Source organism: Drosophila serrata, unplaced genomic scaffold (assembly GCF_035046125.1).
Source record: "Drosophila serrata isolate PLE 108 unplaced genomic scaffold, ASM3504612v1 contig_269, whole genome shotgun sequence".
NCBI lineage: Eukaryota > Metazoa > Arthropoda > Insecta > Diptera > Drosophilidae > Drosophila > Drosophila serrata.
The window spans coordinates 101255-125415 of NW_028257167.1; the positions used below are offsets into that span (position 1 = coordinate 101255).

The window sequence follows — 24161 nt, forward strand, 5'->3', positions numbered from 1 at the left end:
TGGGTTTATCTACACATTTAAAGCTATTCCATTTCCAGTTTAATACACATTCAAATATATATATATTTAATGTATCTTTTGTAGATGTATGTATAGACATGAGTACACTCAATACGGTATATATATGTATATACTTATATATGGTACATTTGTGGTAAACATTTTACAACAGTTTTAGACAGTTAACAGCTCTTGGATTCCGGTTAGAGAGAGGGGGGGTCAAGGACAGGGGGCAGGATGCAGCACCTAACTGCATTATGTATTTAAGTTTAAGTGTTTTTTAGGCCAATTTCAACAATAAAATAGTTATCTAGCTTGACTGGCAAAATGCTTTCTTTTTTTGTAGAGAGTAAATATTCAATGGAAATTCCTCGGTTTCTTTATACTTTCTTGAAGGTATACATAGAGATATATTGTGTATATATATATTTATGATTTCTATATAAGTTGTTCGATTTATCGTATGTGTTTGGTCCGAATTGGATATTGAAACATTAACAAATTGGTTCACTTTGGTTTTGCTTATAGTCGGCTCTTGGTTATTATAATTTATTATGATGCAAATTACTTGTTTCGATTAGAGAGATTAATGATCCAGTAAGAAGTTGTAAGTTGTTAGCTAAAATCAATTTCAATTCAGTCCTAAATCAGGGATATGAAGAGATTTTCTCTTAGGTCTGAATACTCATCGTTTATATATATAATATTTTCTTTGTTAATTCACTGCTGTTGGCAAGTTTAAGCTCACAGAAAATGGGAATAAAAAAACATACACTGTTTGCCAATTAAGGCAAATATCATCTGGCTCTCGGTCCAGAACATCCCAAGGAGGAGAGTCCTTGTCCAACCGCCCATCTCTTATTCGCACCCCACTTGGCTAGTTATACATATTTTATTGTACGCAACTCTTGTTGGCAAACTGAATTTTTATGTTTATACTTTAATGCGCAATCGATACGAGGCAAAATTCAGCACAAGGGAGAGACTTGATATGTGCGCCGGGGGTGTGTGTGTGTAGGTGTGGCAATAAAAGCCTCGCAGCCAAGAAAATGAAATGAAAACGAATGGAAACGGAAACGGAAAACGGAGCCTGGCTTAAATCCTAAGCCACATGTGTGATTGTGCTGCTCGTTTCGTATCTGTTGCCACGTTTTTTCCCAGTGTTTGTGGTGCGTGCGAGCGCAATAAAATTTAATTTGATGCAGGCACAAACAAAAGATCCCCCACAAAACGGCCGGGGAAAAAATTCAAATTTTTTTCCCCCCAAGTTCACCAAAAAAAAAAAAGGAAAAGCCCGCAAAAACACTGCATAGTTCTCGGGGCTGCACAAAACACAAAACCACAAATGCGGGCGGGACGGAAGTGGTTACAACTCCATGGAAAGGAGGATACAAAGCAGTCCCCGTCACCGCAGACCAGTTTAGGGGGGGATAGGGGAAAACACACACACACTCCACACACACAGCATAACGTGCAATAAAAATGTGCAGAGGCGGCGACCAAAAGGACCCTGAGGATACGGACAGCCTGCCAAGAAATAACTCAGTTTCGGGTAAAGAGTGTATGGTGTGTGTATATGTGTGTTAATTAGGTTTGTGTTACAACGCTTTGAAACTCAATTTGAGGTGCTTTAAGCTGACCTTTGCTAGTTGGCACTTGACCTGCTTGGGACAGACAAGCGCCAAGGCTTGAGCCGCCATAAATTTCAAACGACAAGGACATTAGACAGGCCCTGCTTTATATATATACTATATATGTATATATATCGTACAGTATGCAAAACAGGCAAATCAATTGTCGCGTCGCCTGTCCAGGGACATTAAATTGCCATTGCATGCAGCTTTCTACACTTTTTAAAACACATTTCAAACACGTCCCTTTTGGGGGGATTTAATTTCCACACAAGCCCGATCGATGCTTCATTAAATATATATATATATCTATATATCAAAGGAAATCATAAGCTTTTCCGTACGTACATAAATCAAAATCGCTTATTGATGTCTGCGCAACACGCGGTGGCGTATACTCGATGACATAAACGTGCCGCTAAACAAAGGAGACAAAGGACACCGTGGGAAGGCGTATACATACAAGTGACATCATTTCTTGTGGCAACAATAAACAGAAAATACATTAACTAATATACTATATATATATATATATGTATATGTATGAAAACAATAGAGTGTGGCGACCCTGCCACATCAATTATGAGGCGTGACCATAAATAGATCCACCAATTGTGGCGGCAACCCAAAACGATGAGGAATATGCAAACCACCTCAATATTCACTATATAGACTCTATATTCCCGTGCTCAATATTTGCGGGCAAAGCTTGGCGTGCCCGGATTGAGCACGCGACAATAATGCGAACTGGTCACGCCATAAGGATCCCGATCCAAATCCAGATCGCCTGCATCCTCGTCATCGTCGTCATCGTCGTCGCCAGTAACCAGCTGTTGATGAAGTTGCTGCTGCAGATGGTGTGTGTGTTGATGTTGATGTGGATGCTGCTGCGGCTGTGGCTGACGACGACGCATGGACAATGGTCATTGACGCTGCTGGGCATTGCTAATGAACTCGGCGTGCTTTTGCACCTGAAAAAAGAAAAAGAGAGGATTTGTATGACCATTTCAAGGACCAAGAGGATTAACCTCTCGTTCGTTACCTACCACATCGGCCACAATGGGCTCCTCGATCTCGAGCCCCTGCAGCGTCTGTTCGCGGCTTAAGTGCAGCTCATAGGAGTCCGTGGGCGTGACGAATACCACGCGATGCTTGCGTGTCTGCAGCACATTGGCAATGACCAGCTGAGGATGGAGGATGGGCGAAAGCGGAAGCGGAAGAAATTAGAATTACAGAGTTCTGCTGGTGGTTGTGGTTTTTTAGGTTTCCCTCCCTCCCACTCACCTTGTGCTTGTATTTGTTAAGGCTGTCACGTGCCTTCACAATCAATAGGCTCTCGTCCGTTTCCAGCTTAAAGGATACCACAAAGGCATGCGGCACCCATAGGCTGGCAAGGGGTGCTAGCATTTTTGGCACCAGCTGCAGCGAAATCGTTGGCGCTCCATCACCCGATTGCATTTTGTGGGTGGGCTGCAAAGGGACAGAGAGACAGAAATCCAATGTTGACAGCGGTTAGTGTTTTTTAATGGAATGATGGCCACGATGCGTATACGCGATGTAATACGGCTCGCTTGGTTCGTTGCCCACAAAAGCCACCAACATACAGCACAGCATCCTCTTAAATGGAGGAGCACACACACAATGCAGCACAAACAAACACACACAGAGTCATTCTCTTGGGCAGCAAAGTGTCCTTGCAAAATAAACAGAGAGACAGTCAGACAGACAGACAGACGACAAAATGAAAGGCCAGGGCTGGTTATTTCCCTTTATTTTTCTTTCTTATTTCCTTCGTCCTTTTCAATGGTGCCTCCACGTGGCATATGAATTACAACTAATTGAAAGCATAACTCAGCCGTAATGAGCTAACGGCAACGCCTGGCTGCACATTCTCTACCACAAGGCTCTTTTTTTTAAAGCCTTTCAAAATATACATATATATATTACACATACGCCTCGTGGGCCACCCTCTTAGAGAGAACAACTTGTTGAACGCGGCCTCATTCTCATTAACTGGCCGTAAAGCTGCTCTAAGCAGCTGGCTGACCAGTCTCATTTATCCGGGAACGCCTTTGTGCTGGACAATACCGATGGACAGACCACGCCTAAGTAGCCGGGGACGACGACATTGAGAGGAGAAATGAAGAATTTAGCTCAAGGCATTAAGTCGACAACGAAACAAGCCAAGGGAAGAAGTTGAATAAAAAACAGAGGAAGGCAGGAAGGGAGCCTTTAAGCTTTTTGAGGAGGGAGGAGAAAAGTTTTGTGGCTCTCGGTTTTGCTGGGAAATGCTAGCAGCTGTTGACATTGAATACGCTTTCCACCGCTTTCCACCGCTATCCTCTGCTTTTCCCTGATTTTCCTTTCCCTCTAGCACCCACAGCTGTAGTAGTCTCTGTGTGCTCTGCGTTGATGCGTGCTCTTGTAAAATCTTTTGATTTGATTTGCGGATTTCGGCACGTCGCCTTTTTTGTCCTGCCCGCTGTTAAAAGTTTACTCTTTTAATTTTCTGTTTGTTTTTACTTATTACAATTTGCTTTTGGTCTCAAACACTGAGCCAGCAGGCCCCAAATTAATTCAAATTGTGTAGAGTGTAGTGTGTAGCCCTGCTCTCTTCTCCTTCGTCCTTGCATAAATTTGTAAAGGCTTTTAGGCCTTGTTCTCTTGAGGGCGTGTACGTCGTCGTCGTGATGATGTGATTGTGAAATTGAATTTTTAGTATCGTCTTCCCTTGAAGTCAACTGAACACACACAAACTCATTTATATGTATGTATGTTAGCGGCGACAAACTTTTGGCAAGTGGCTTTGGAAAAACGTGTCTCGTCTGTGGTTTTGACTTGTTGGAATTCGAAATGCTGACCTTGTCTTGGCCTGCAGCTTCAAGAGCTGAATGAGTTTTCAATTTGCCAAAGGGAAACTTTGCTAATAGGGAAATATAGGTTATTAGTTGCCTACTTTCCAATAGGGAAAATAATGTCCTTGAAGCAGTCAAAGGACCTGCTAAAACTCAAAGGTAGTTGCAGCGGGCTTGACTGCTTCTATTTATACAATGCCAAGTGGTTATTATGCAAATCCAAATCGATTTGCAGGCAATTCGTGTTACCCCGGGAATAAGACTTTCTCTTCGAGGCAGGACTCCTCCCAAAAGACGAGGCCACAAATATGCGCATATATTTTGGGGCTAGACACGTGCATAAACATCAACAGGCCATTCTCGCCATTTAGGGTATTTTCGGCATTCTACTTGTGCCTTTCCGCCAAAGGTTACTGCTGCCAAGAGCTTCAAACAATTTAATCAAGTGAGCGGACGATTTGTGGCTAACACCCATGAACGCCCACAACACACACACGGACGAGCATTTTCAGAGACAAAAAGGCCGGGTGTCTTGAGCAGAATGGCGAACGGGAAATGCACGAGCTGAGCGGAAACTGGGCGTGGGAAATGGGAAATGCTACAACGATGCTCGGCATCAGCATCGGCAGTGGCATCGGAATCACAATCAGGCTCAGGCGGTTGGCTGGAAAAGTTTCTCGTGCTTACCAGCCATAGCATCTACAACGTTTTATACAAATACAGTCAAGGTATTAGCACATAAGAAGAAAATCTGGGAAGTTGTACGGGTAATTAATTTAATTGTTGGAAAGAGTCTAGCAAAAACCTTTGATGCAAGGTTTAGTAATCTGTTCTATCTTTAAAAAGATCTTTTGCTAGTTATAATCATAAATTTTGTATTACTATTAAATAGTTAGTTAGCTGAGATATTTGTAGCTGATTCCCATATTTTGTTATTCAAGATAATATGTACTTTTAATTTATACTAAAACCAGAAAAGAAACGGGGAAACGGGGGAAACTTCGGGATGCCGAAACTTATATATCCTTTCAGTTTGAAATTGATTTTATAGATCGAATCGAAAATCGCTCATAAGTAAACCTAAAATATTTGCATTCTTTGAATTGTTACTTATTGAAATTTTTATTGACAAATCAAAGTTAAAAAAAATCATAGCTTAGCCAAAAAAGCATCAATTTTGAATCGGAGAGCTGTTCTGTGCTAGTTTTTTTAAGGTTAATAAATCTGCATACTCAATTTTAAATTTTAAATAAATCAAAATTTTTCCTATTTTTAGCATTTTTAAATTTTCAATTTTCGGAAAAATTGCAAAAATTTATTTTTTGACCAGACATAGCTAGAACGACAGGGCTGTTGATGCTGATCAAGAATATATATGGTTTGTAGGGTCGGAAATGACTCCTTCACTGCATTTTAATCTTCTGATTGAAGCTATACTCCGAAAAAAGTCATAAAAACAGACAATTTTCTTAAATAATCGGAGTTTTCCAAACATCATTATTTAGCCAAAATAGCATTAATTTTGATTTGAAAACTTTTCTGTGCAACTTTTTATAGCACTAACAAATCTGCATACTGCGTTTGTTGATGCTGTTGTAAGTCTCTGACTATAATTATAAAACCCCGCAAAAAGGTATAAAAACAGACAATTTTGTCCCAAAATTCATTGTTTTAAAAACGCATAACTAAGCCAAAAAATCAATAATTTTAATTTGGAAAGCGGTTCTATGCTAACTTTTAATAGATTAACAAATCTGCATACTAAGTTTTAAAATATAAAAAAATTAAATTTTTTGTCAAATTTTGGCAATTTTAATGATGTAACCCCTTATAAAATTTTCAATTTTCGGAAAAATGTCAAAAACTTATTTTTTGACCGGACATGGCTAGTTCGATTCGGCTGTTGAAACAGATGCACATACTTATTTGTTGAAAAGATAACCCTGAACCTGAACGTGCTTTCAAAAAAAAGAACCTCATTATAAGTTTCGGCAATATCGAATATTTAGCAACTTTGCAACGACATATTATAAAGTTTTCCGTATTACAACTTAAATTTAAGATGTGATAAAGTGGATTCCAGGTATCCCTGTCTACCTTTATAAATAAAAGTAGGAAAAAGGCAATTTCAACAACTATATTAAGTAGCATACTTTTGTGAAACAAGCAAAGTACATTTTAATTTGCAAATATAAGCAGTGGTATCTTGTATATGCTGTTACCTTTAGCATTCCCATTATTAATTATAATTAAATAATTGTTTTGAAAAGCTTTTTAATCTGCTTTTCTAGATCAAAAGAAAACATTTTAGAAAGATTGCTTAGCTTGTAGAAAATATTTCTTTGACCTTAGCTGTATGTTCATACAAAGTGCATGTGTGATGGTATGCAAATGCAAAACGGACAGGTAAATAAAGAGGGCTGTCAGGCAGAGCCATTCACGCCCCACCAATGGACATTTGATGCACTTGAAAGCCTTTTTCCCACCGCTTCCTTCCCAACCTGCCGCTCCAGCTCCTCCGCCTCCTGAATATGCGCCAACAAGTCAGCTGACAAACGGCGAGAGGCATGGAAGGCGTGGGGATTGTGACAAGTAAACACCACCAGGCACCAGGCGGGTAGCCCACCCACTCGATATATAAGAATGAATGGATAGATGGATGGATGGATGGATGGATGGATGGGTTTGGTGGGTGCTAAAGGTGAAGGGATACTAGAAAAACGTAGGAAGCTACAGCGGTGGCGTGGGTGAATGGGTGGCATGAATCCAAGTGAAGCGTAGCGCAGAAACACGGTAACAAGCGAAATTATGCAAATCAAATTATACGATGACAATGTTAAGGCTGCTGCCTGGCTGGCGGACAAGGCCACAAGGCCGTTGCGAGTGACACTGACAGCCTGTGATAAGGCTCCTATGGCCAGCAGTAGGAGATGGAAGGAACTAGGAACTAGGAACAGCAGTGGCAGCCACCACAGTTGACTTAGCCCAGTCGAACGTCAATAATGTGGAGAGGAAATGTGTCATGGGCAGACCGGGGACATCCTCAACAACTGGGAATCGAATGGAGCGCCAGGCTCAAGGGCAGTGCACACAGTAAAAAACTACCAAGAGCCATAAATAGTATTTCAAGAGTTCGATTCTGATAAAGCAGCAAGTTTAGATTTAAGTCTATCTATCTCTTTAAAGAATTTACTGCTTCTTTTATTCAAATTTCGGATTTATTTTCCATTAGCTTATAAACAAAAGGTGTCTAAGAAAGCGTGGGAAAAATCTTCCTGAAGGAAAATGTAAAAAAGGATGCTAAAGCGTTGTGCAGACACTATAAATAATGTATATTTATTTTATGACAGCTTTCCTCAACATCCTTCATAGCTTATTTATTTTGTTGTGTAAACATAATGTTTTTAGTAGAAAGTATGGATAAATAAATCTCTAAAAGGACCCAAGATATTTTGTAAAATGTCAAAATTCTCTTCTCTTCAGATTCGATCTATATATAAATAATTCCCTATATATATGTTTTTTGTTTCTGTGCAGCTTTGAGAATCAATAAAAACCAATTTCCACTCACTCCGCACTCGCCCACTGACAAGCGCAATCAATTACGAGATTTCCCACATGGCCTCCCTTCACCCACTTCGAACATCCCACATAATTCGGACTCCGGAATCTCCAACTTACCATCATGTCCTCGGGTATGTAAAAGTCGGAAACGGCCGCTGCCAGGTAAAGGACTGCCCGCTGCTCGAAGGCGGCCAGGCACTCGCAGGCGGCACGGAGCAGCCACATGTAGTCCACGACGCTGGTAAAGTTCACATACAGGATCATCTGCGTCTCGCGGGCAATCTTATACTTGGCCAGAACTGGAGCGAACACATCCACCGAGTCCGGCTTGATGGCTATCGTTGAGCTCTGGCTATTGTCTGCAATGTCCAGCATGTCGAAGAACTGCTGGCCGGTGAAGTGCCTCGTAAAGGGCTCCAGCGACTTGTGGCGATGCATGAAGATCACGGCATAGTCGTGATCCAGGAAGTATTCCGCCGAAGCTGAGCCACGTGTTCCAGCGCTAAAGTTATCCACGAATCGCACTGTGTTGTGCTCGAGGGGAACTGTTGTGCCGCCGGACTGGAATTGGTAATGGAAGAAGGGTTATGTTATAAAGGAAATCAAATTTAAACCAGAGAGAATTGAAGTTAAACTGTCACTGCCTGCAATTAACTATCTATAAACGTTATATGGGTGAAATCAGCATCTTTGTGGACTCTAGAACAGCCATAAATAATTTTTTAATATTTTAATTTAAGCCACAAACAGCAACAGCTGGAATTTAACAGCCATAAATCTTCGAAACTATTTAAGCCCGGAAAAATCTGACAACACCAAAGTTATCAATCTTAATTGATTTATTTTACCAAACATAAAGGCTTCATATGCATTCCTTTAACTTTTTCTCTCCTGGGGAAAACCAATGGCTTGGAAAACAAACAGATAAATACACATATTGGCAGCCATATTTCCTCTAAGGTAGTTAGTCATCTGATTCAAATTAATATCCTTACGTTGGCTATAAATCAAAACTGTGTAATCCATAATAAGAATTTATTGCTTTACTTTGACATAAATCATAAAAAGGATTAAGGCAGCAACATGTACCATACAAAAGTCGAAAAATATATACTTATTATTGGATTACTTCCAGTTATAGTTTTAATAATTGTTTTCACCTAAATTCTAAAGATACCTTAAATATTTCTAGTTTTTGTATGACCTGGTTTTAGTTAAATATTGATTTTTTGTTGATTGGGAAACACATTTCACAGCTAGATTGTCGGTATGAGTTATTGCCGAATTTTCTTGAAAATTTTGCCTACAAACTAAAGCAAAAAGCATTTGAATTCTCTACAGATTATTTCCTAGAAATAAATCCAATTATTTCAATCAAGTTTTGCGGAATTTCAGCAAATTAAAGTGAATATATATACATTTTCTGACTTTTTTAAATGCGTTAAATTTCTATTTCTGTCTTTAAAAGGCTTTAAGAAGTCTGTTTAAATAGTTACAAAGTAAGGCTTTTCGTCATTTTCAATATGTTTACATTTTTGTAATTCATACATTTAATGTATTCTTATATTGTTTCCCTCCTTTGACAATAACTTTAAACAATCTAGATATTTCTATAAACACCGTTTGTATACATTTCACTTTTCACTTAAATTTATGCACATATTTCCCGCTTTTAAAGCCCGGAGCGTTCCTCATTAAAGCATTCACCGGTTGAAGGGGTCAGCTTAACCCCTGTCGTTGACCCTAAATCCACATTTGCTGACAAGATTTCTAAACAGAACCCAAATCAGAGGGAGGATTCCCAGCTTACCGTGACGAGGACGATGCGGTTCTGGAGCTTGTTGTGGCGCTCGCAGAACTCCTTTAGCAAGGAGCGATTGTCCTCAAAGTCTGCGGGCGGCAGGTGAGTGTTGTAGAAGTCCTCCCAGTGCGTCATTTTGGCAATCCTTTGCTCCTGCTGCTGCTAATTGGCCGCGTAAACGGAAGCTCGCAAATAACGGAAAGCAGCAGCCTTCCGCCGGAAACTATGCACTGCTAATTAATAAAAACACAGACGGCAACGGACGGCGAGCAAACCAAATTAACTTTGCCACACGCACGTACTTATTTTAATTGATTGATTTAGCTTTTTTTCACAGGTTTTTTGTTTTGTATTTTATTTATTTATTTTTTGAACCGAACTTTGTTAAAAACAGAAGCATGGGGCTGGGGGCGGGGATGTCTCTGCTGCTTATCAATGGAGTTGTAGACAGCGGAGAGAGCACGGCGCGCGAGAAGAAAGCGGGGCGGCGGAACGGAACGGAGGCGCTCTTCCCGGAGAGAGCCAAACGAGAAAGCTGGCGCAGAGCTTAAAATGCTACAAACGTGCACACGGCAGCGAGTTCCGCGGGAGTCTAAACCGAAAAATGCGACGGACTACGGTTGAGGACGAACCGGAATGCGGACAGGCGCACTTAAATTCGTATCTTTATTCGCACGAAACGAGGCTGTCGCAGGTTCAAAGTGCAGGAGGGCCACGAAAAAAAATAACACCACGCAAGACACACAAAACAGCTGATGGCAGTGTTGGTCAGCGACCGAGTGGGGGTGGTGGGCAACTGGTTCCGGCTGCTGCAGCATACTTGTTGCTTGTCAACAGTATAAACCGCAAATGGCAATAGTGAATAACTTGGTAAACTAATTAATTAGCACTAGGAATTAAGTAAAGAACAAATTTTATTGTGTTTCCAGTCATGTTGAGACATTTGACCTAATATTAATCTGGGAGAACTAGTTCACATTTTCGTGGCTCTGTTGCATCAGTAAAAGCAAAGTTGGCTGCGGTTGGAGTTAGCTTTCAGTGTTGGTAGTTCCACTGGGCGCGCACTTCAAATTTGAAATAAGTGTATGAGCTTATCTGGCTTACCTGTGGCTTCATTAATTCATATTCCTGATTTAATATGTAATATTTTCTTTTGCCAATTATACTAGTTATATATTTAAACCCGTTTTTAAAAGTATAAATTAGACTGCCAGCCGATTAGTTTGGTTAAAATTAACATATACTTGTTTTATTATCGATTACAAACGCTTGGCTCTATGCATATTGTTAGTGCAAGGGACGTACAAAAGAATCTCTAGAACAATATCACAGAAACTTACAAACTAATTGGCGCTGTCAATTGCGCCAGTTACTAAGAAATCGGCGGTAATGGCAGGCGACCTTTATCATCACCGTTTAAAGTGTAATTGGGAAGTGGAATGCTTTTCAGCTTGTCGTGGAAATTTATGGCATTCATTAGAAGAGTGCGCTCTCCATATAGACACGAGTCGTGAGTGCGCACTTTAATCCGCTGCCAAGTCCAGGTCGCGTAAGCACACACTGGATCGGATCAAATCGGACCAGATTTGCACCCGGACTACGCCCGGGGCGTGGCTGGCGTGGTGGTCGGAGCGTAGACGTGATAATCGACATCATCGATGCCAGCTGCCTCCTCCTCTTCGAGATCCCGGTTCACCAGTCGCTCGCGCATTCCATACCGTTGCCTGAAAGTTAGCAAAAAAATTAGCACTGCGAAAATTAGGATAATTAGCTTAGGTTAAGACTCACTCCAGGTGCGAGCGCCATATCACCAGGCCAGCGTACAGAGCCAGGGAGACCAAGGCCAGTACCATTACCACAATGCCGAGGAGCACGTGACCCTCACTGACAGCACCCGCCTGCACGTCCACCGGCGTCATCTCGATATTCTCAGAGGCAAAGGTGTCTGTGTCCGTACTGAAGACCACACCGTGCCCCTTAAAGCGCTCCTCCAGATCCTCTGAATCATTCGAGCTGCTTTCGTGCTCGTCTTCCTCATCTCCTGATTCCAGGATCTCCACATCGTACTTGTAGTTGTGGGCCAGCACCAGATTAGTGGCAGAGTTCAATTGATCCTCGTCACGGTGGGGATAAGCCTGTCGTGGCAGTTCATCCGACTCCTCAGCAGAATCGGACTCCAAGGGGGTATCCTGGAAGGGAAAGACGAAGGTTATTAAATGCTTTTTATATATAACTTTAACTATCAGTCCGGTCAGTCCTAGCAATCTTTCACTAGTAAACCTAATTATTTCCAGTGTAAAAACGTCACGAAATATAAGGTGGGTCTTGTCATCGATGCGGCTTTCCCTGCCAGTTGAGTAATTGATTTCCCATGGCACGTGATTCTATGCAAGTTCTACGCCGAATTTGGTAACTAACACATTTGAAAGTGGGTGGACGCTTTTTTTAGCATATGATTTCCAGTGGCTCATCAATTATTGAGGTCATCCCTCGGGTAGTTATAGAAAAAAAGTAACCCATAATACTTTTTAAAGACTAAAGTATTCATTTGTAGCCCAAAGTTTCAAGTGAAAACATAATAATAATAAATGCACAACTGACTTTCACAGTACTATACTTTTAACACCATAAAATAACCTTAAGTGTGTGATAAAAAATATTAACGAGACAGTTGAGAGTTAACAAATTTCGTTTTATAACTAATTACTTTTGAAACACTTGTTGGTTACCCCACTAAGTGGGTCTAAGGAGCAAAGATGACAAAGTATCCGAGATTAGTAAAAACAATGAAGCCTGAAATAACGTATACGACATGTTGAACCATTAAAAATTACAAAATAGTTCATCTTCATAGACATCTGTTGAAATTTATTTAGTTACAAAGAACTTTTTAACCTGAATTTGTAAGGTAAATATATTAAATATCTATATATTATGATTCGTAAATATAGCTAAAAGTTGGCTTGGAAACGAGTCTAACAATTATAAATGAAATTACCCAAAAGGAAATCGAAATTGTGATGACTCATAGACAAAACGTTTCAACACTTTTCGTAAGCCAAACTCAAACTTCTCTCTTGACACATTAATCATCGTTTTAAAGCCCGGTCTCACTTTTCGAACGTCTCAATTACCCAACTTGAGGTGATAACATACAAAAAGATACACTTTCGATGACCAAACACACCTGAGACGACAATTGTGGAAAGCAGCTGAAGTTCGCTCAACCTACAGCTGTTTGTTCTTCGGCGTTATCAGAGAGGTCACCACCACTTATCTGGCCTAATCCGTTTACCCATCTTTTTCCACAAAAATAATGCTAATTAGTAAGTTGTTTTTAACGGAAGAGATCACTGGAAAGATCACTCTCACTGCTGTGTGTTTATTTACTCAGCAAATCTTTGGAGACTGCCTGACCTCGATGACTGTTGGGGGGTCGCGGGATGTGAACTCTGTAATTGGCAGTGACAATATCTTACGAATACGTGACTGGTTTCTGACTCCAACGGCAGGCAAGCACTTAATTTCGTGTAACTGCTCGATTTGTTTTTACAACTAACAATGGCTATAACTGATATGTACATAAAAAAAGGTGACAAGCACGAGATCTCAAGAGCTGGAAGCTGATCTTGACTATCTCGTAATCAGCCTAATTTGCTCCAGCAACAGCGGGGGGATTTTCCAACAGAGATTGGAGAAGATCACGAAACTCCGAGTTCCCAGAGACGTCACGGCAGTCGAGGAATTACCTAGAATTCCATTGAATGATTCACCTACCTAAGCACTTTGGGAGTCTCTGTTTCTGTCTTAATTATAAACCCAACGAATCGATGGAATTTCGTGACTAAACCCTCAACGCTTGGGGTTTCTTTAATTTTATGCAAAGTTTCAATGCGTGCGCTTTTTTCTTTTCCTCATTTAGCATTTCTTTTGAGCCTTAAAAGGCAAACGCCGCGCGTGTCTTCTTGTGGCTTTTGCATTTAATCAAAGTGAAAATAAATAAACATTTTTTAAAGCGTAAATTTCCGGTTCCCGGGGTATAAATAAACCAAACAAAAAATACATAATGCACTGGCTCATATTTCACTCGTCTCCATGTGCGTCAGTCCCCGGTCCTTAGCCTGGCCCAGTTATCCCTCTTGTTTGGCTTTGATTCTTTTTCTGGCCAACTCACCTTTACGACAGCTGTCTTATTTTTGGACACATCTTCTGCAGCTCCTCCTGCTCCTCCTCCTCCTGCTATGATTCCTGCTGCTGCTGCTGCTCCAGCTACAGCTCCTTTTCCTCTCAGATCACTTAACTCCGTTAAATCCTGCGAGGGCTTGGCTCGGGCTAAAAGAGAAAGCAATTAAGCAGAAAATCAGAGATAATGAGTTCGGTTGAATTAGCCGGTTGTATTTGGTTACAGCTTATCAGGCTACCTGTCTGCCGCAGATCTTCCTACATTTCGGAGGAATCGCAAATATTTGTGCCAAGACTAGCACCTATTCTTTAGGCAGTAAAATACACGCGCAGATATGTTTGCTTATCTTGCAGTCACAATTACGAACTCTGATTTTATTCAGAACCAGACCCAGACAATACGGATTGCGGTTCTACCGGGATTTTTATCAGTTGACACGGATTCTTGGGCAATGCTTCTTTTGGCAAACAAAACGAAAGCGTGTTGGAGCTTAAAAAGCAAGCATAAATTAGCACCATTGCGGTTCAAATAATAGTGAATGAGTTTATTTGAAAGTAAACATATTTCTAACATATTTCTAACAAGGATTGAGTTTTATATGTGTTTGGGCAGAGAAATTAAAAAAAGATTAGGTCAAACGTAAGGTGCTTTTAATTATTTAATGCTTTAAGATCTTGGTAATAGTTTAGGTAACTTAAACTTATGTTTTAATGTACTATATAAACATACTCTTGCAATAACTAAAGTAGAAAACATAGTAAGGTATTACAAAATCCAAAACTATAATGGCAACCTAAGCTGTACTGATTTTTTGTGGGTCTCTCTGGTATTTATCAAACCTGTTCATATATACTATATATCACAAAACCAAACAGCAAACACACATTTCTAATGCCACAAACGATTTTGCCAATGCCGATGGAATCACCATGCGATTCGCATAAATCGCTGCTGGAATCGCATCGAAATCGCATGCTGGCTGGTTGTGAAGCTCCCACAGAAAAATATTCCACAAAAAAGCACATGATATGGCGGCTATATCTTGCATTTCATTGCAATTGACATTCATAAGTCTACTATTTTTCGATTTAACAGTACGTGACAATGGTTAAAGCCTTGTCCCAGTGAAGACTTGATCCACTTTTTTTGACAAGTGCCAAAGAAGCGTCCAGAGTTTGTCTTATCAGTTAACACCTGGGAAATAATATAACTTAATGCTCTGCCCATAAGAAACTGACACCTTATAATCTGCCAGCTAAGACCGGGTGTATCTTTTGGCAATAAGTTATAAACTTATATACTGTGATAATAAATAATGAAAATACATTGTTTTATGCGAAAAGCGTGTAGAGATGTTATAAAAGAATTTAACAAGTTGGTTATTATGTTCTAGAAAAAGTCTACTAATTCGGAGTAAGCGGAAACATTATATTAAGATATAGACAATGGGGAAATATGTGGCAAATTATTGAAACGAAATGTTTATTAAAGTTTTTTTCGGGATTTTTTGGTGATTTGCAATATAGTTTCATTATTACTATTACTCATCACTAGTCAAAAACGTGAAACACTTTGAAGGAGTCATTTCCGACCCAAATAAATCATATATATTCTTGATCAGCATTAACAGGAGAATTGATCTAGCACCCTCAAATTTTTCCAAAATTTCAAAATTTTATACATCGTTAAAATGTTCAAAAATTGATACAAATTTTAATATATTAAATTTTTAAATTGAGTATGCAGATTTATTAAACTAATAAAATCTAGCATGGGAAATCTTTCCAAATTGCAATTAATGCTATTTTAGCGTGGGTATGCGTTTTTTAAATTTTGATTTGTTAAGGAAATATCAATTCAAAGAATTTGAATATTTAAAACATAGTTTTGTTTGATTTCCGATTCGTTCGATGATTTGATTTGTCCTTGAACCTGATATATTCTAATCTATTTATAAATTACGAAGGATATTACTCTTTGATTTATATTCCTTGGATCTCTCAAGTCCTTATTGTTTATTTTCCCTCATAAACACTTAAGGAAAAAAACCCATTATTTTAACCACAACTGTTCCTGGTACCATAACTGCGTATCAATCATGTAACCATATAGGAGGAAAAAGCCCTGGCGAAATCTTATCTGCAATGTGAGCCAGCTGGAGTCCCCCCATTGGAATTAAAGTCTTGCAATTTAATTTTGCGACTTGGCGGCGGCGACGGGAACCTTGATGGACGACGGCGAGGACGGCAGGCGGTCTACCCAACAATAAAGCCCCCATATTTATGCCCCGTAAACCTGGCTTACAAAGGCAAACCGAACCGAACCGAACCGGACCTGAGTCTTGGCTCTTGGCTCTTTGCTCTTGGCAGGCCACTTATTAAGGCAAAAAGGGTGAACCGTAAACTGTTAACTGTCTAGCCGAGTGGCGGCTCCTCCATCTCCATCTCCATCGCCATCGCCATCTCATCCAGCTGCGCTCGAAACTAGTTTCCCTGCAGAAGTGGAAATATCGAGATCGGGCTCGCCTTGGCTCCGCTCGGTTATCTATCTTTTATGGCTCGCGTTGTTGTCACTGCGGATACACATGGCGGTTGAGGTACTTACACTCAGCCAGCAGCAGAACCATCAGCAGTAGCAATGCCAAACTCTTTGTGGTGCCCATTTTGCGATTCTGTTGGATATATGCGGGTTCCGTCACTTCCTTTGTCGATTGGTTTCGCTTATCACACACGCACAAGTTACGCGCCCCTCGATCGTTGGTATATTTTTGCCAGGTGAATAAGCGTTGATCGGGGTGTTAGCACTTTTTTACGAGTATTTATTTGTTGTTTTCCGCCTGCCGAGTTTTTATTTTTGAGCGTGCAGTCGCGGCAAGCTTTCGGATTGAAATGAAATTTGAGCGCCGACTCACGAAGTTTTGCTCAGTTGAGGTTGAGCTTTAGGGTTGTCAGATATATTTAAAAAAAATGTGTATCGATCATTTTTTTGAAATTAACATATTATGATTTTAATATTTAATATATTTGCCAATAAATATCGATAGTGATACATATTAAATTAAATATAACTATATTTTTGTCACCAAAAATGGGTTGTTTGAACATATTTTTAAAGCGATCTTCGAAATGTAATGAAAAGATTATTTTTTTATTTTATAAATAATGTATTAAAGTTTTTATTAATATACTTTTAATAAATCGACATTTGTCAGGGATCCTAAAAGTGTGACTTCCATATGTGGAACTCGCTTTGGGTTGAACTCGACTTATAAATTCAAAATTTATATATTAATATGATATTACAATATGTTGATTAAAGTTTGACAGCCCTATAAACTTGCCAAAGCTTTTATGTTAAGTTTCCTGGGTTAACCGATCAATGTTCAAGGCAGTAACAGCGCTGTTATGGTAGCTGTGCTGATATCATTACACTACATTACATTACATTACATAGAATGTTTAGGGTACTCAGAATTTATATTTATCTACTGTACAAATGTATATATTACTCGAAATAAACATTTTTAATCGAAATCTGTAAAGTCTATTAGCTTACCTTAGTTTTTAATTTTAAATTAAATTATTAAAAGTAAATACAGATTCAAATCGCTAAAAAAAAAATTAAAAATTATTGTAAATTTGCAGAATGTATTTTCTTTATTATTAAAATGCTCAAAATTATTTTAAATAATTTTAAATATCATCAAGCTCAAAGAAAATATGTATGTTTTCATTTAAAAATTTATAATTAAATAAATTAGATAGAAAAACAAAGCTATATTTTCCCTTTTAGAATTCAACGTACTCTCAAAGTATTAATTTCCATTTTTAACTTATGATAGTGAAATGGCATTAGGCCAATTTAACTTGTAACTTACCAAATGAACACACCAAAATTAATGTAAGCTGATTTTTAAAAGTATTGGAGTTTTTTTATTTTCTACACATTCTAGCTTGCGCCTACGATTGCCCAAGGGGCAAGCATAGACCTGGATGTCTGTGAACAAGGTAAGGGAATAACACTTAGATCTCAAGAATTCCCCAGTTGCTTTATCGGTCAACTACATATATATCTAAAAATATTGAAGTTTTTTATTTTTTTCTAGACATTTTGAGTTCGGCGTTTCGGAGATGTCAGTACAACTCTTTGGATTCCGTGTGTACAGTCAATTTTCCGATGCCCAAGCTAACCAGGGCGAATTCCGTATTTACAAGAGACGGGGGGATCGGGATCTGAGCCGGGATCGAGATGATACGGGGGGGTCTGGGGCCTTAAAATACCTAAACACAACTTCTATACTCAACAATTTGTCTTATGCTCACTACTGATTCTATGCCTATGCCTGCGACGGCATAGAACGCTTGCACTTTAAGCTTCAACGTTTTCGATTTGGCCAGGACACCAGCGGAGAACCACGATCCCGATGGCCACTACCCGCACCGTTCGCGAACGATGCCGGACGTGGACCGGTGCGGGGCGTGACCGCAAGGAACGGCCGACCGAAGGCATCCTTTTTTAAAGGGGTACGAGCCGTGCCGACAGACTGCTGCGCCCGGTCCGGTGATTCGGGGGGATAAAGTTCGCGGGACCGACCAGCAGCCCCTGCCGGGCGGACGCAGTCGACTAGAGGCGGACAAAACTTTCAAAGCAATCGAAAGCGAAACCTTTGTACACACATTTGGATAGAGTCCTGCGGGTCATCGTCGTCGAGTTCGTGGTCAGTTCATCGTCAAAGCTCAGTGTCCAGTGATCTTTTTCGTTCGTTTTTGTGGATGTGAATGCGGGAAACTTAAACTGCTCGTTAAAAAAAAAACAGATGGGCTTAGCAATAGCGGGCGAGCTAAACAAATTGCTCCTGACTGTTAGCGGCTAGCTCCAAGAGTCTCCATGCCGCCTTGGGGTTGAGTTCGTTGCGGTCGCGACACAGCACCCAGACGTAATGCACCCGCATCACCTTCTCCGGATCGCCCTCGACCACTTGGGCCTTTTGGTCCCGGACGCACATGATTTGCTGCGCCTGGAACGTGACGATCAGCACGGGACCCTGCTCCATCACCTTGCCCATGGCCAGCTCAATGTTCTCGATGTCAAGGATCTTCGAGTCCAGATACAGGCCGGCCTTCTTTGCCGTCGTAATGGGCGTAGCGATAATGTTGTATGTGCTCTCGAAGCACCAGTCCTTCAGTATCTCCAAGTCGCCCCGAACAATTGCCTCCAGTATGTTAGGAATGAAGTCCGTTTCGCAGTCTCGAAGAAACTCCTTTTGATCAAAGCTCGGGTCGATCTTGACTAGCTCTGTCATCGTTTCGGAGAGCTCCGTCTTTGAGAAGAGACCTCCCATCACATCGGACACTTTGTCGGTTAGCAGGCGGGAGGCACGGATCATGGGGTTATCAGACTCGTCGTACTTTACCTTCCAGTCGAGGACCTTGTTCACGTACGTGTTGTTGTTCTTAAAGTTCTCCCATGACTCGTAGAACTTGGAGTCCTTGTGCAGTTCCATACCTAGAAAGTGAGGGTGAGATTGAGTTACTTTTCCGCCAGTGAACTTTGACCTCCTTTACTAACCAGTTGCTTCCGTGTTGGGCTCCACAACGCGATCACTGTCGCTCATATCCAACTGGACGCGCTTACGCAGCTGGGCAGGCGGCCTGTATACGCGATTTTCTATGCTAGTCATGTCCATTTCCTTCTTGATTATCGTCGTCGTGTTAGAGATGGCCTGGAAAGCACCGGACTGGCCCAATTTGCCGCTGGTGTCCGAGATCGTGTCGCTGACGCCCTTGGCCTTCTTCGACAGCTCCTCGGTAACCTTCTTCGCGAGATCCGACTTGCTTGCATCGTCGAGAACATCACCCACCTTATCCTTGATGGCGTCCAGCTGCTCTTTCAGCTTGCTCGACGACTTCTGCGCCTCCGACTCGACAATATTAAACTTTTGTCGCGCCGACTTCAAGGCGTCCGACTCCTCAAGCTTCTGAGCCTCCTCCCGGAACTTGCGAATGTTGTCCTTGATCTCCTTGCTCTTATCCATCTCCGAGCGCATGTTGTCTATGAACTGCGAGAAGAAGCCGGGCCTGCGTCCTGCCTGCTGGCTGTAAAATCGTGGCTGCGGGGTGAAAGGCTGACTTAACCCGAGGGCCCCGTGGAGGTTAACCAGCCGGAGGCTCACCTGCTGGTGCTGCTGCTGCTGCGGGGTTTGCGTCAACTGCTGACACGTGAAGAGGCCAGCGCGCTCCCGCACAATAGCAACAACTCTGTACTGCAATGAGAAAAATCATTTAGATTGATGGTTTAACCTCGAAAATTGGGCACATGTATGCCAAGGGGGGGGTTTGTCGCTGGAGACCGCCGCGATGCCCGAATGATGAGTGAAATTACCATGGTGGGAATGACAGGTGACCTTTAGCTGGGGTTTCGACCGGTGGCGAATGGTCGCGAGTATCGCGTCAGAGGCTCAAAACTTTATGTAATTACTGCCGCGAACCACGCACGTATCAGCGGTCAGCTGTTCTCTTCCGTTAAGCGCCCGCTCGTGTTGCACAACGTCTTTGGATCGTTAGCGCGCATTCGATTGTTTAGTTGTTCGATTGGTCGGTAGTCCGATAGTCTCAAGCGTCAGTGTGCGCGATTTTTAAATTTGTCTGCAATGGACACTGGTTGGGACGACGCGTGTTGTGTTGGTGATTCGTTTGGGGGGATATGTTTATATTTTTCGGTGATAAGTAAGGCTCACTTGCTGTGTTTTTGTATTTGTATGCATTGCGCTGTTTTCTGGGGTTAAATGCTGGTAAAAAAAAACTAAAGATCTTGTTACCAATGTAAACGAAGACATTATAATCCATCGGATTAAGAAATTAATTCACTTTGATTAAATGATATTAAAATTGGTATTTTTAAATTGAATTTTGGCTATATGTACATCAAAATACAGAAGCTAAGGCCTTGCCATAAATAGGAATGCGAAATTTTTACAAGCATCAATAAAACTTGTGCCACCTGTAGCTTACAACCAGAGCTGACGTTTTGTACTATCGATTTTCTCGATGTTTTCACGAATTAAACATCGATACTAAACATTATTAAAGCCATGCACATCTTCTATATACATATATTTTAATTAATTTGTTTTACTAATTAATTAATATTAAAGAGTATAAAAATGAATTAAAACGTAACCAATCATTTAAATCACAATAAAAGTAACATTTTGTCTGTTTTCTAATGACGAAATGAAATGAATGTAAAATTTCGTTTTTAAGCTTAGTAAAATAACAACCAAAATTTTCAATACATCGAAAGTGCAAAAAAAATCGATGTATCGATAGTGCTCTGATATTTTGCCAGCACTACCAACAACCGTTACTTGGCGCTTTGTCCAAAAAAAATCTGAAAATTATATTCCGTTCCGACACTTGTTACATCGCTTCCTGACCCAAAGTCCCCTGAAACCTAGCTTAAACGTTAATGTTCAGATTAAAGAAGTAACGAGAATACTTCATATAGTGAAACCCCGCTTGGTTTTTTGTGGACCTGTTGAAAGCAAAGCGCGCCGCTCCGGTACATTTTTTGACGTCAGCCATGTTTCGCAGCAATCTGGAAGGCAGCGCCGCATCTGTGAGTGCCCCCCATACCGGGTGGGAATATTCAACCGCTGACGATGCTCCTTTCCAGGACAACTTTGCTGCTTTCCACGGCAGGGGGGGCCTCAACTTGCTGGGCCTGCAAAACATTTACTTGGATACCAGTGGCGGAGGAAACGGTAGCTTGCCGCCCACACCGTCCATCTCGTCCGCCACGCTCAGTCCGCCCAGTACCCCTCTGACACCGCTGACCCCCGAACCGACGGCGCAGACGACGCACTTCCCCCTACTGTCTGACAGCACCGCCGCGGCAAACACATTGCTGCTCCAGCGCCAGTACCACTACCATTTGCTGCTCCAGCAACAGCAACAACAACTGGCCCTGGCGCAGCACCAGTTGGCGCTGGCGGCATCGGCTGCGGCTGTCAATGTAAATCACCAACAGCAGGACGAGATTGCTCGATCTTTAAAAAGATTTGCGCATTTGACGCCTGGCGCAGCAGGTAAGAAACGAAAGGGGGAAAACAAAAATGGCGCGCCGACGACAGAGTTGAAAACTTAACGGGTGAGAAAGAGATGGCTTAATGTTGTAGTACAGTTAGACTAATGGTCATGGGCGTACTTTTGGGGGGATTAACAGAAGGTGCAATGACTTTGGAAAGTATTTTTGTAAACAAAATGGCGAGTTTAAGGCAATCTCTTGGCTGTTACTGTAATTTTCTTTGTTTTCGTTTTAACATTTGTATATTGTTCTGGAACCAAATTTAAGGCTTTGGCCCTCGGTCAATGACTTCGCAACACTTTGGCGCGTTCATTTCTCAACACTCAAAAAAGCCGAATTACCGTTTCTCGAATCTGTTGCGAATGCGCGTCAGCGTCTTTAGTATTGACGTTTTTACTTTTGGGAAATATTGAATCAAGAAGATTTTAGGACGCTTTGAGTGTGGAAATTTCTGGCTAAGAAACAAAATGTTGATCGATGCTGAAGTAATACTTAAAAATTATCACACCGCAGAGGACGCCGCTTGTACAATGCAGGAAGCGATGCAAGAGTTTGCGACCAACGGCTATGTGAGCGACGACATCAATCGTTTATCCTACGCCACTACACCGCCGGCTGCCCAGACGCCACCTCCGGCAATGCAGCAGCAGCAGCAGATGCACCTACCGTTGGGGCGCAATCCCCAGCTGCCGGTCAATAGCAATGTAATTCCGCTAGCGGCACCTCTCACCGCCCATTGGCTACAAACCTACAGGGAGCAGCTGAACAATGTATGGCGCCACATGTCCTACATGCCGGCCGCTACCAATGTCTCGGGACTACAGGCTCAGGCCGCGCCAGCCATGTCTCCCAATATCGGGGTGGGACTAAATTTGGGCTTGCCTTTGCAGCCGGAACAAGTGCGGAACGGAACGAATCTCAATACCAACAACATAAACAAGATGCACAAGCGCTTTAACAACAAGGCTAAAGAGGTGAGTGCTGTTTTTAAAGCGGACCTAAGTTCCGAAAATATGAATTCAATATTTTAGTTATTATTTAAGTAAAAAACTAAAAGATATATTTTCTTGTCACCTTAACAGATCAGCCGTCACTGCGTGTTCTGTGAGAACAATAACGAACCGGAAGCGGTGGTCAACAGCCACACGGTGCGGGACAACTTCAACCGAGTGCTGTGCCCCAAATTGCGCACCTACGTCTGCCCCATTTGCGGGGCATCTGGGGATTCGGCACACACCATTAAATACTGCCCCAAGAAGCCGATTATTACCATGGAGGATGCCATTAAGGCAGAGTCCTTTCGCCTAACCAAGAGTGGCTACTACAAGCAGCAAATGAAGGTCTAGATCCGACAAAAAGTTCAGGAAGAGCAGAGGCTCTGGCAGCTTTTGCAGCGTTTATATAAACTGAAATATATATACGCGTTCCGAGCGAGGCTGGATAAAATACTAGACTGAAACACTATAAAGCGCCTGGCGCGTTCGATTTTATAAAGTTTTTAAACTTGTCCCGTGCCTATTTCTATAGTATATAGTAGTCACCAATCTATCACTCAACCAAAGTTAAAGCAAAAAAACATAAAAAAGGTTTTTGTTCGTTTCTGTGAAAAAGAAACCAAATTTTGTAATACAAGAGTACTCACGATATCGTAATGTTTGTTCAATCGTGTTCGAGGCCGATAGAAGCATCTCGCGATCCGGAAGTTAATGGAAGGAACTGCCGGCCTACAAGATTTCTTAAACATTTTAATCGTATGTTGTTCGTTTCAGGCCGACACGATTTCGGTATATGTATCTGTAATTGGAATACAGTGTGTACTAAAATTTTGAAATAAGAGAGAGCACTTTGAATATCGAACTGCCAATCATAATATAATATTAGAATTTAATATAAAGCCTGGAAAAGGAAAGATCAAGAAACACTTTCGATCAAATCGGCGACACCTAACATTTTCATTGTGAAAGTTTTTAAATTTTTGACATTCCATATATTTTGATAATTCAAGATACTTTTTTACTACATGTATCGCTTATATACATTCC

At 41.2% G+C, this 24161-nt stretch overlaps 4 protein-coding genes across 8 annotated transcripts; 1 reads left to right on the top strand and 3 right to left on the bottom strand.

Moving 5' to 3' along the window:
* Positions 1-4: 4 nt before the first annotated feature.
* On the bottom strand, positions 5-10632 carry Ppcs (phosphopantothenoylcysteine synthetase). The gene is made up of 5 exons (XM_020957988.2): positions 9861-10632; positions 8168-8611; positions 2916-3101; positions 2678-2815; positions 5-2602 (listed from the first exon to the last, which is right to left on the bottom strand). Exons 1-5 carry the CDS (start codon positions 9984-9986, stop codon positions 2555-2557), a joined length of 942 nt encoding a protein of 313 aa, XP_020813647.2. The 5' UTR covers positions 9987-10632; the 3' UTR covers positions 5-2554.
* Positions 10633-11073: 441 nt separating this feature from the next.
* Positions 11074-16953, bottom strand: LOC110188702 (uncharacterized). Its single transcript, XM_020958509.2, has 4 exons — positions 16639-16953; positions 14026-14183; positions 11640-12040; positions 11074-11575 (listed from the first exon to the last, which is right to left on the bottom strand). The coding sequence occupies exons 1-4, from the start codon at positions 16694-16696 to the stop codon at positions 11449-11451; spliced, it is 744 nt and encodes a 247-aa protein (XP_020814168.2). The 5' UTR covers positions 16697-16953; the 3' UTR covers positions 11074-11448.
* A 990-nt stretch (positions 16954-17943) lies between these two features.
* On the bottom strand, positions 17944-24000 carry LOC110188699 (mitochondrial import inner membrane translocase subunit TIM44). Of its 4 annotated transcripts, none has more exons than XM_020958504.2 (4): positions 23762-24000; positions 20207-20296; positions 19603-20143; positions 17944-19539 (listed from the first exon to the last, which is right to left on the bottom strand). In XM_020958504.2, the coding sequence occupies exons 1-4, from the start codon at positions 23861-23863 to the stop codon at positions 18875-18877; spliced, it is 1398 nt and encodes a 465-aa protein (XP_020814163.1). In that variant the 5' UTR covers positions 23864-24000; the 3' UTR covers positions 17944-18874. The 4 variants fall into 4 exon arrangements, with proteins under 4 accessions (XP_020814163.1, XP_086689191.1, XP_086689190.1 ...); XM_086833065.1 differs by lacking the exon at positions 23762-24000 and adding an exon at positions 20416-20578; XM_086833064.1 differs by having other exon boundaries at positions 19603-20296.
* On the top strand, positions 21498-23755 carry nanos (RNA-binding protein nanos). Of its 2 annotated transcripts, XM_020958508.2 has the most exons (4): positions 21498-21651; positions 21709-22120; positions 22633-23093; positions 23202-23755. In XM_020958508.2, the coding sequence occupies exons 1-4, from the start codon at positions 21616-21618 to the stop codon at positions 23463-23465; spliced, it is 1173 nt and encodes a 390-aa protein (XP_020814167.2). In that variant the 5' UTR covers positions 21498-21615; the 3' UTR covers positions 23466-23755. The 2 variants fall into 2 exon arrangements, with proteins under 2 accessions (XP_020814167.2, XP_020814166.2); XM_020958507.2 differs by having other exon boundaries at positions 21498-22120.
* Positions 24001-24161: the final 161 nt, after the last annotated feature.